Source organism: Musca vetustissima, unplaced genomic scaffold, assembly GCF_032173495.1.
Source record: "Musca vetustissima isolate MV318-11 ecotype Yass unplaced genomic scaffold, APGP_CSIRO_Mvet_v1 utg2339, whole genome shotgun sequence".
Lineage (NCBI taxonomy): Eukaryota > Metazoa > Arthropoda > Insecta > Diptera > Muscidae > Musca > Musca vetustissima.
In genome coordinates, this window is record NW_026874020.1 from 4574 (window position 1) to 17056 (window position 12483).

At 36.8% G+C, this 12483-nt stretch overlaps 1 protein-coding gene across 1 annotated transcript in view; it reads right to left on the minus strand.

The window, feature by feature from the left end:
• Positions 1-1897: 1897 nt before the first annotated feature.
• The window catches only part of LOC133330062 (fibrinogen-like protein A), a 30402-nt gene continuing 19816 nt past the window's right edge, over positions 1898-12483 (minus strand). The window contains exons 2-4 of the mRNA XM_061538536.1: positions 10031-10653; positions 9947-9972; positions 1898-2037 (exon numbers count right to left, since the gene is read on the minus strand). Coding sequence (XP_061394520.1) covers positions 1898-2037; positions 9947-9972; positions 10031-10653 — 789 coding nt within the window. The remainder of the gene's footprint in view (positions 2038-9946; positions 9973-10030; positions 10654-12483) is intronic.

Genomic DNA, 12483 nt, shown 5'->3' on the forward strand with positions numbered 1-12483 from the left:
ACCATGTTTCGAAATGTTGTCTTCCACTTGATCTTTCCATCGAATTCCGGGCCTACCCCTTCTCTGTGATACATCAGTGGGCTCCCTTTTATATTCCCTTTGAGCTGGGGCGATGAGGATGCCCCATTCTCACAACATTGCCTAGCCAACGTAGTCGCAGCAACCCGATACGTCTGACTATGTCGACGCCCTAGAATAGATGGTACAAGTCATGGTTCATTCGACACAGATATTCACCGTCGACCCAGGTAGGTCCATGCTTTCGATCCATATAACAGCACAGATAGCATCAGCGTCCTGTAAAGAGTGAGTTTGGTCTGGCGGGAGGTGGCCTTGTCTCGAAACTGCTTACATAGACCATAGTAGCATCTGTTGGCCAACACTGTCTTTCTCCGAATTTCAAATCTGATGTTATTTGTTTTATTTATGGCGGTACCAAGGTCGGCAAATATAATATATTCAAATAATGACATTCATAAGCAATTAAATGAGCTGGAACAAAGTTTTACAAGCACTCAACAAATGTTAGAGGAAACCCAACAGAATTTAACCCAATGTTTAAATGGAAATCCTCAAATCTATGGATTTTTACAGAATATACATAAACTAGAGATGAGTGTAAAAGAAATACAAGAACATATCAAAAAGCCGAACGACATTGTCATACAAAGACGAATGGATAGTTCCGAAGATTTCTATCGTCCCTGGGCCGATTATAAACAGGGATTTGGTAATAGTTCTGGATAATTTTTCATTGGTCTAGACAAATTGACCGAACTTACCAATTCACGTCCCTATGAGCTGCTCATTGTCTGGGAAAATGATAGACGTTTTGCTCGATATGATCAATTTATAATTGGCACAGAAGCGGAAAAGTATGTCCTCAAGGTATTGGGGAAATATAGTGGTTCGACTGGTGATGGATTTTCAACTGCACGAGGTAAAAACTTTAGTATGAAGGATCAAGAAAATGATGAGTCGGGATATACATGTGGTATGAAATACGCTGGAGCTTGGTGGTATAAAAATTGTGTCTACAGGTGTGTCCGTTTCAATTTATTATTTATTTTAGAGGCGATGATATCCAATCTGGCGAAGGCGTTGTATGGTATCCATTCAAAGGAAATGATTATTCGTTGAAGATAGTTTTCGAGATTCTGCAGCTAGATTCTCTTGACCATCTATTGCCGACTACCTTGTCGTAGATCAAGATGATTCTACTAATGAAATAGCTAATGGGCGGTTGCACAAATCTCTCAATCGAAAGGTTGGCTGCTTTCGGGATTGCAAGGATATCAGCTTGAAAAACGTTGGAAAGATCGTTAAGTTTGTATGAGTAGTAGGTTTCTAATTCCCTGTAGTAAACACCTGCACCAGTGCCTTCCTCCATATTCGGCCCGTCTTTGAAAAACGACAGACCTGGCAAAGGCAAGGAGCCACTAGTCAAGGATTCCCTACTAGGAAACTCTACCCCGATGTCATTAAAATCTCTGTGAGAGAGATCATAGTCAATAATATGAGTCCTCCTTCTCAAGAAGTCATACAAAGACGAATGGATGGTTCCGAAGATTTCTATCGTCCCTTGGCTGATTATAAACAGGGATTAGGTAATAGATCTGGAGAATTTTTCATTGGTCTGGATAAATTGAACGAACTTACCAATTCACGTCCCTATGCTCATTGTCATGGAATACTGGGAAAATGATAGACGTTTTTGCTCGGTATGATCAATTTATAATTGGCACAGAAACTGAAAAGTATGTCCTCAAAGTATTGGGAAAATACAGCGGATCGACTGGTGACGGATTGTCACTTGCACGAGGTAAGAAATTTAGTACGAAGGATCACAACAATGATGAATGGAGTTCTAACTGTGCTGTTGCAGTTTTGTTCATTGTTAGTGTTGTGAGACTCGAGCCTGATCGGAGGTTTTCCGTACCGCGGGTGTCAGTTGCCCCTGGTTCTGTCGATCCAGCCTGACAATTGGTGTGCCCCCCTGGGGAGCTTCGAGGGGGTTGTGGTTCACGGCAGGTGTGTCTGTTTCAAATATGAATAGACAGATATAATATTTTAACATTTTTTCAACAGCAATCTGAACGGAAGTTATTTAAGAGGCAAAAATGATTCTACGTCCAAATTAATTCCATAATTTGAATGATTATTTTTTAAATTGAAATAAAATTCCTATGTTCTTTGTTCAAAATTGTTTTCGTGTGGATGTGTTTATTTATTTATTTTATAACAACACTATACTGAGGCGTGATTTATGTAAGGGGTACAATTCAATAACAGGCGGTTGTTACCTTCTAAATAATATCCTTCAAATAATATCGGGATTCCACACATGACCTCAACGCCCATACATTCAATGACTCACCTAGAGTCTAGTTAGGTTAGGCTATCGTCCACTCAGAGGCAATTGTCCATTGTGATCATCTTTGGTAACTGAAAAGAAAAAGGCAAGAGAGTGGAAGAGAGGAAAGACAGTCGGAGTTGGAGAGCCTAGAAATGTGGTTACTTTAGCCATGTCAAATTCTGGACAAAGCCTAGGATCTGTCATAAATTTCATATCTTTCAAACTGTCTGTGTCTTCTGCCACTCAGCGATGGACATCTACAGGATATGTTCAATTGTTTCTAGCCCCTCTTCCTCACGTCCTCACATAGACGTCGATGTCCCATTTTGAAGTGAGCATTTGATCCAGCAGTGGCCTGTAATGAATAAGGAATAAGATTGCTGACGAACCCAACATAAATTAACTATCCCTCGTATATCACGAACTGCTTTTGAGTTTATAGTGCACGGCTTTAAAGCCTTGATAGACGTCTGTCTATCGACATACATAGTCACCGGTCCCGTACAATCGGCAGTAAGTGTTTTGACTATCTCGGCCGCTTTCATGATTGCAAGGATTTCTGCTTGAAAAATGCTGCTAAGATCGTTAAGTTTATATGAGTTGTAGATTTCTAATTCCCTGCAGTAAACGCCTGCACCAGTGCCTTCCTCCATCTTTGACACGTCTGTGAAACACGACGGACCTGGCAGAGGCAAGGAGCCGCTAGTCCAGGATTCCCTACTAGGAAACTCTACTCTGATGTCATTAAAATCTCTATGAGATGGAACATAGTCACTAATGTTAGTACTCCTCCTCAAGAAGTCACAACCTGGCGTCGTGTGGATGATCCGTTTCTCGAAGCCTCAGGGCACATCTAGCAGCCTGGAATTTAATCAGAGAGTCCAGTTGTTGGAGGTTCAAGATTGTATTCAAGGCTGCCTGTGGTGTGATTCTTAGTGCTCCGGTAGTCAGGATCGAAACCGATCGCTGTACTGTATTCATTTTAGTCAGCAGTATCTTTTTATTGGCCCCTGCCACCATGCAAGGCATCCATATGGAGGAACGGTGAGTACGACCGTCACATACATTTAGAGTCTAGTTATGTGTGTACTAGATATATTCGTGTATAACACATCCACTTATGGTCCAATGCTTCCCCGGTAACTATGTTAGTATAAGGAATGCACATAACCCACATCCATAGGGCCTCATCGAGATAGATCTGTGGTGGAAGCGACTCTTCAGAATTAACATACAGAGTTTGCGGGACCAAAACAAAACGTTAACATTCATGTATCGGCTGATGTGGGAGCCTCTGGTCGAAGTCTTCTACCGAAAGATATTGACTTCTATATACATTCCTCCTCCTCTACTAGGATACATAAAATACTGCAGTTAGTAGAGAAACAGAACACTGGGATTCGAATGGATAATTGTCGAATCTAAAACGTTTTCCGGTGTTCATTAATCTCTACTGAGTCCCGAAGAAAAATTATGAACTTTGAGGAAGTGTGTCAGTTACACTTCCTCAAAGTGGACGACTCATAACACTGAGCAACACAAAAAAGTAATTATCTGGAAATTCCAAAATCTTATTATAAAGGGGCTAAAAACAGAAGACAAGTGTATCGGCTTTTTGAAAATATACTTCGGAAGGTAACCTAAAGAGGGCGGGCAATATTCCCCCATTTCTAGAGATTTGAAAATATTCGGTAGGATTCATCGGAACCCTTGCATTTTAGGTATGTGGTGTCTTCGGCAATATTACTGGTATTAATGTGAGCAATAATTTCCTGTCTTAACCCTCAATCGACATGCTGAAGGGTGTACTTTCGTTCCCTTCCTCCAGAAATGATAGAAAACTCATTTCAAACGGGACTATAGCAGTTCAAAATATTCAACAACAAAAATTTGCCATAAAGTTTTACTATAACTTATGACCCGAGTCCATCAACTTGGGCAAGCGTGGTTAATGAGTTTCAGCTTTCAGTGTACGCTAAATGAATGAGAGTCGGATTTGGAGACGAAGTAGGAGAAGTAATTTTATGGTAGTAAATAGTACCATAAAATTGCAATTGATTATTTACATAAGTAACCGTTAATTATACCCTACACAACTATGTTGTCAGGGTATTATAGCTTTGTGCAGCCCCAAGAGTTTGTAACGCCGCGAAATATTGATCCTAGACCCACCTTTAAGTATACCGATCGTCCTATCTCGACAAGCTGAGTCGGTCTAGACATGTGTGTCCGTCCGTCCGTCTGTCCATTATAATTTGTAAACACGATACAGGCCACAGTTATGGACCTATCTTCACGAAATTTTGCACGTAGGATGGGTTCGGCCCAATGAAAGATCGGTAAAGATCGGTTAATATTTAGGGGATGAAATGGACCAAATACTGATTTTTTGTCGGTTTTTCTGGTCGCTCCAGAGGTCGCAATTATTGTCTCGAATTTTTACATGGAGAAGGGGATTGGGCCAAAGAATCAGCATGCCTGTTTTGATAAAGATTGGTCAATATTTAGAGGGTCAAATGAACCCTAACTTTTGTGTGAAAAATGAAAAAAAATGTATTCTATTGCGTATATATTAACCCCTGTAGGACATAGACCCGAGAAGTTGACAGTATATCCAAGAGGAGTGGTTGACCTTTAAATTGATACCAATTATATTGTCGGATGAGGGAGTTACACTTAAATATTTACAGGTGCTTACGTATTCATATATTATTTATTAACCTATTACCACTCTGGAGGGCGGAAATATAGCGCTGATCGCTTTGAAATGTTCCATGAGGTTCCAGTTATGGTCAAGGACAACGCCTAAAATGTTATGTGATGATCAGATAATAAATTTTCGGATGAAGTGGACCGAAAACTTAATTATTTAAACTTTTCGAGTCGAAAGCCGAACATCACAACACAACCCACGGTGAAGGCAATCTGTACAATTAATTAGAGGGGCTGTACTGATTTTTAGAAACATTTGCTGACCTCTAGCCAGTCAAAAGTGTGCAAATATCGCGAAATATTGCCCAATCTCAGAATATAGAACCACAGAATGTTAGATTTTCATGGAAGTTGTGTAGGGTATCGTATGGTCGGCTCCGTCCGACTATACTGCTCCGCTCACTGGTTTAAACAAATCAAGATAACTATGAATTTATGTAAACCTCATGTACCTTATTTATACAATTATATTTAAGCTTATGAATGCAACCCTAGTTTAAACTTATGTAACTACAACTCTGTAAATAATATTAGAATGTTATCGATCTTTTAAGAATATTATCGATAACGATAAACATATTTTGTAACCCAGAAAAGGGTATAAAAGAGCGAAGAAAATACAAGAATTCGCTATTTAGAAGATGGCGAACAGCTATATGTTTATTTATTGTTAAATTATCAGTAGGTCATGCTGTTTAGTTATAAGTCTTTTATTCAATAAATATGGCTATGCCAAAACAAAAAAAAAATCAAGAAGTCACTCATTAAGCAATCTCCATTCAAACACGATACATCGTATCCATCTGATAAGATTGCGCAGAATAGTAATAAAGTATGTATTTCAAAATAACCAAATCCTTATTATTATTATTTATGAATCGCTACAAATTTCGGAGCATTGGATGTTTTGCAGACATCCAACACATCTAAAGTTCCATTGACGCCCAACTAGAGGCCTTTTACAATACATAATTGGAATAAAATAAAGTTAATCCGTTTCACAGTACTTTTTTTCAATAAAGTTTATGAAAGCAATATAAAACTTCATTTTTCGTGCATAGTATCAAAGAATAAACTCTTCTACATTCAAATTTCACTATAAGTCTCAAAACAAACTATTTGTTTTTTAGAAATTTATATTATAAAAGTTATTAAATTAGCAACATTGTTGGTTGTCAGTAAGCGTTAATTAAGCACCCTGTAGAAATGTGTTAAAATCTCCAATAAGACAGCATTTTGCGAGCATTTCGTCAGAACTGTTAATAATTGTATTTACATTTTCAAATATTCATAGAAATAAGTACAGTACTTTTCAGGTATATGCTAGTGGACGCATATACCCGCTACTTCGTTAGCGAATGTGGGATGTATTTAAAACCCTATATCGACCACTATTAAAATTTTAGAACCATTTAGTATGTTCTGCCATAGTATGTTCTCAAATCTACCTCCATATCTCAAACCTACACACCCATTCCGACCGCAACAGAAATCTACCTCTATACTAAATTTGGTGTAATTTTTTTACTATTTGTACTCTTGTAATACTTATTTTGAAAAAAATCTAATATAGCTTCACCCAAATCCAAATTGAGTATCAGTTAGTGCACATTAATATAAATTTCCATAACTACCTACTTTAACAATCATCAGTACGAATTTACAACACTTCCTACATACCTCAATCTTAATTCCAAATTTCAGAATTCTATCGGCTCACCTAAATCCAATTTGTATCACATTTAGTACCAGTTAGAATACATAAGTAAAAATTTCAATTACTACCAACATCATGCAATCCAATTGACATCATGAATTAGATAAAATCTTAATTATAATCCAAATAGTATCATATTTAGTACACAGTAGTACGAATATCCAAAACTTTCTACTTAACCCAAACATACACTCCCACAGTGATCCTAAATCCAAGTTTCAGAATTCCAACTCTATTGGTTCACCCACAATTTAAATTGTAGCAAATTTAGTACATAGTTGTACCAATGTTCAAAACTTCCTACATACATCAATCCTACACCCGCACAGTCATCCTAAATTCAAGTTTCAGGATTCCAACTCTATTGGTTCACCCACAATTCAAATTGTACCAAATTTAGTACATAGTTGTACCAATGTCCAAAACTTCTTACACCCCCACAGTCATCCTAAATCCAAGTTTCAGGATTCCAACTTTATCGGTTGACCTACAATTCAAATTGTACCAAAGTTAGTACACAGTAGTACCACTTTCCAAAACTTCCTACCTACCTCAATCCTACATCCCTACAGTGATCGTAAATACAAGTTTTAGGATTCCAACTCTATAGGTTCACCCACAATTCAAATTGTACCAAATTTAGTACACAATAAATCGAATTTCCAAAACCTCCTTCTTAGCCCAAACCAACACCCCCACAGTGTTCCTAAATCCAAGTTTCAGGATTCCAACTTTATCGGTTGACCCACAATTCAAATTGTACCAAATTTAGTACACAGTAGTACGAATTTCCAAAACATCCTACTTAACCCAAAACTTCACCCCAAGAGTGATACTAAATCCATGTTTCAGGATTCCAACTCTATCTGTTCACCCACAATTTAAATTGTACAAAATTTGGTACACAGTAGTACGAATTTTTAAAACATTCTACACATCCCAATTATAGTACGATTTAGTACTTTTCGTACTCATAAGTAACAAATTTCCAAAACTACGTACATACCCCAATCCTATACTCCAACGGTAATGTTAATATCAATTTTCAGGATTCAAGCTCCATTTGTACCTCCAAATCAAATTTGTACCAAATATAGTACCATATAGTACTTTTCGTACACATGAATACACGGTTTCAAAACCATCTCCTTATATCGACCCTACTTCCCAACCCTAATTCGCATTCCAAATTTCATGTTTTTAGCTCTATCCGTTCTCATGCTACAGAATTGTACCAAATTTAGTACATTTTCGTACATTTCGGACAGTTGTAGTTCGAATTTCCAAAAACCCTTTGGTACATCTATCCTACACTCCATCAGTGACCCTCAATCCAAATTTCAGAGTTCTAGCTCTACTGGTTCGCCAAATACAAATGATATCATATTTAGTACTTCTTAGTACTTTTCGTACCCTTTTAGTACGAATTTCCAAAAACCCAGCCTTATCTGTCACATTTGGGCCAAGAGTGACCCTCACCCAAAATTTCAAGATTCTAGCTTCAGCCGTTTCGTCTGGGCGTTGATGAATCGTTAAATCAGTCAGTCAATCACTTTACTCTTTTATTAGTATAGATTAAATTATCAGTAGGCCATTCTGTTTAGTTATACGCCTTTTATTCAATAAATAAGCCTAGACAGACGACAGTCTTAATTTGCATTAACAGCCTTAATTATACCCTACACAACATGTTGTCAGGGTATTATAGCTTTGTGCAGCCCCAAAAGTTTGTAACGCCGCGAAATATTGGTCCTAGACCCACCTTTAAGCATACCGATCGTCATATCTCGACTAGCTGAGTCGATCTAGACATGTGTGTCCGTCCGTCCGTCTGTCCATTATAATTTGTAAACACGATACAGGCCACAGTTATGGACCAATCTTCACGAAATTTTGCATGTAGGATGGGTTCTGGCCAATGAAGACCCCTATTGTTTTTGGGAAAGATCGGTTAATATTTAGAGGATGAAATGGACCAAATAATAAATTTTTGTCGGTTTCTCTGCTCGCTCCAGAGGCCGCAATTATGGCCCAAACACCGCGAATTTTTGAATGGGGAAGGGGATCGAGTCAAAGAATAAGCATATCCGTTTTGATAAGGATCGGTCAATATTTAGCGGGTCAAATGGACCCTAACTTTTGTGTGAAAACGACAAAATTTTTATTCTATGGCGTATATATTTACTCTTGAAGGACATAGGCCCGAGAAGTTGATAGTATATCCAAAAGGTATGGTTGACCTTAAAATTGATACCAATTATATTGAGGGATTTACACTTAAATATTTACAGGTGCTTACGTATTCATATATTATTTAGTAACCTATTACCACACTGGAGGGCGGAAATATAGCGCTGATCACTGTGAAATGTTCCATGAGGTTCCAGTTATGGTCAAGGACAACGCTTAAAATGTTATGTGATGATCAGATAATAATTTTTCGGATGAAGTGGACCGAAAACTTAATTATTTAAACTTTTCGAGTCGAAAGCCGAACATCACAACACAACCCACGGTGAAAGCAATCTGTACAATTAATTAGAGGGGCTGTACTGATTTTTAGAAACATTTGCTGACCTCTAGCCAGTCAAAAGTGTGCAAATATCGCGAAATATTGCCCAATCTCAGAATATAGAACCACAGAATGTTAGATTTTCATGGAAGTTGTGAAGGGTCGGCCCCGTCCGACTATACTGCTCCGCTCACTGGTTTAAACAAATCAAGATAACTATGAATTTATGTAAACCTCATTTACCTTATTTATACAATTATATTTAAGCTTATTAATACAATCCTAGTTTAAAATTATGTAAATAATATTATAATGTTATCGATCTTTTAAGAGTATTATCGATAACGATAAACACATTTTGTAACCCAGAAAAGGGTATAGAAGAGCGAAGAAAATGCCAGAAGTCGCTGTATTTAGAAGATGGCGAATAGCTATATGTTTATTTATTGTTAATTATCAGTAGGCCATGCTGTTTAGTTTTAAGTTTCTATTCAATAAATATGGCTAAGCCAAAACCAAAGAAAAACAAGAAGAATCAATCTCCATGCAATTTAATTAGGACGTATAATCATTTCAATGAATTTCATCGAATAATAATCTCCTTTTAATGGGTGCCAGATAACTCCTTGTCCATATTGCTTGTTTTTACCTCTCAGATAACTTCCGTTCAGATTGCTATTGAAGAAAATAAAAATTATTATTTTTCTGTCTATTCAAATCGCAACGGACGCACCTGTAATGACATTGCTTATACCACCAAGCTCCAGTATATTCAACAGCACAATTTTTTGACCATTCATCATTGTCTTGATCCTTGGTACTAAATTTCGAACCCAGTGAATATGTCAAACCATCACCAGCCGAACCACTATATTTCCCCAATACCCTGAGGACATACTTTTCCGCTTCTGTGCCAATTATAAATTGATCATATCGAGCAAAACGTCTATCATTTTCCCAGTCTTCCATGACAATCAGCAGCTCATAGGGACGTGAATTGGTAAGTTCGTTCAATTTATCCAGACCAATGAAAAATTCTCCAGAACTATTACCAAATCCATGTTTATAATCGGCCCAGGTACGATAGAAATCTTCGGAACCATCCATTCGTCTTTGTATGACAATGTCACACGGCTGTTTGCAATTTCCTCGCATATCTTTTACACTCATCTCCAGTTTATATATTTTCTCTAAAATTCCATTGATTTGGGGATTTTCATTTATACAGAGTGTTAAATTCTTTTGAGTTTCCTCTAATATTTGTTGCGTGTTTGTGAAATTTTGCTCCAGTTCATTTAATTTTTCATGAATGTCAGAAAATATCTCATTTTGTTGGGATTTTGTGGCAACAATTATCTGAAATAAAAAAATAAAATTTTTGAAAATATTTCAAATATCTTTTGTGTACAATTACAACTATTTACCTCATCCCCTAGAATTCCATTGCAAATTTTGAAAATTATTAAAAGCAAGCTAAATGCTTCGACTTTAATAAAGATTGCCATTTCCGTAACTCGTCCAGTTGCTTCGCTTAACTTCTGTTGAATGTTTTCAAAGTGCTCAGTTTTAGGTTTTAATATCACACATGCTTATTTCCTAAGTTATTGTTTTATCTAGAAAAAATCACCTATCGAAATGTTTAAATTCCTCCTTTGTTTCCTAAGTGTTCCATGTATTTCAAAATATATATTTTTTGTCCCAAATTCGTAATCAAAATCACAGCGGATATACATTTATTTTAGAAAAAAAAATCATATTGTAAACATTTGGGGATATAATGTCGCTCCCATGACAAAGCCAGTAAGGAAAGTTCAAAAGTCGGACGGAGCCGACTATATGATACCCTTCAGCACTTTTGGTGACTACAAGAGACGTTCATATGTACAATATCCTGTAGGCATGACGAAATTAAATGTGTGGACTACATAGATATTTGAACTAATTTTAAACCAGTAAGGAAAGTAGTAAAGTCGGACTTGGCCGACTATATGATACCCTTCACCACTTTGGGTATATTGTACATATGAATCCTAAAAAACAATTTATAGCAAAATTGATACACGCTATTCGGTACGAAAATTAACAAACATCTCTCTAGACTTAATTCAGTACGCTATGCCAAATTTTGTGCAAATCAAAGGATATAAAGGGACTGTGTTGCACTATTTACCTAAAATCGGACGAAAATATATATAAGAGCTATATCTAAATCTGAACCGATTTTCACGAAATTTAACACACATCGTTCTAGACTTAAATCAGTACGCTGTGGCAAATTTCGTGCAAATCGAAAGATATATAGAGACTTTGGTACACCATTTACCTTAAATCGGACGGAAATATATATGGGAGCTATATTCAAATCTGAACCGATTTTCACGAAACTTAACACACATCATGCTAGACCTAAATCATTATGCTGTGCCAAATTTCGTGCAAATCGAAAGATAAAAAGGGACTGTGTTGCACTATTTACCTAAAATCGGACGAAAATATATATAAGAGCTATATCTAAATCTGAACCGATTTTCACGAAATTTAACACACATCGTTCTAGACTTAAATCAGTACGCTGTGGCAAATTTCGTGCAAATCGAAAGATATATAGAGACTTTGGTACACCATTTACCTTAAATCGGACGGAAATATATATGGGAGCTATATTCAAATCTGAACCGATTTTCACGAAACTTAACACACATCATGCTAGACCTAAATCATTATGCTGTGCCAAATTTCGTGCAAATCGAAAGATATATAGGGACTTTGGTACACAATATACCTTAAATCGGACGAAAATATATTTGGGAGCTACATCAAAATCTGAACCGATTTTTATAAAACTTAGCACACATTATTCTAGACATAATTCAGAACGCCATACCAAATTTCGTGCAAATCGAGAGATATAAAGGGAATTTGGTTGCACAAAGACATAATACCCTGTACCACAGTGTGGTGAATGAAGTTTAATTTACTTATGTACGATCGTAACGAAGTTTGCATGCGCTCCACCAGAAGTATAGAACATTAATACTTGGGATCGAATATTATATCCCCGAAGAAAAAAAAATTTAAAACACTGATTATAGGTTATTCGAAAGAACTGGGTTGATTATCAATAGGAACTTGGTAATTGTTCTAAAGATTTTTACAGTTGTCAATGGGACTTCTTTGAAATTATTT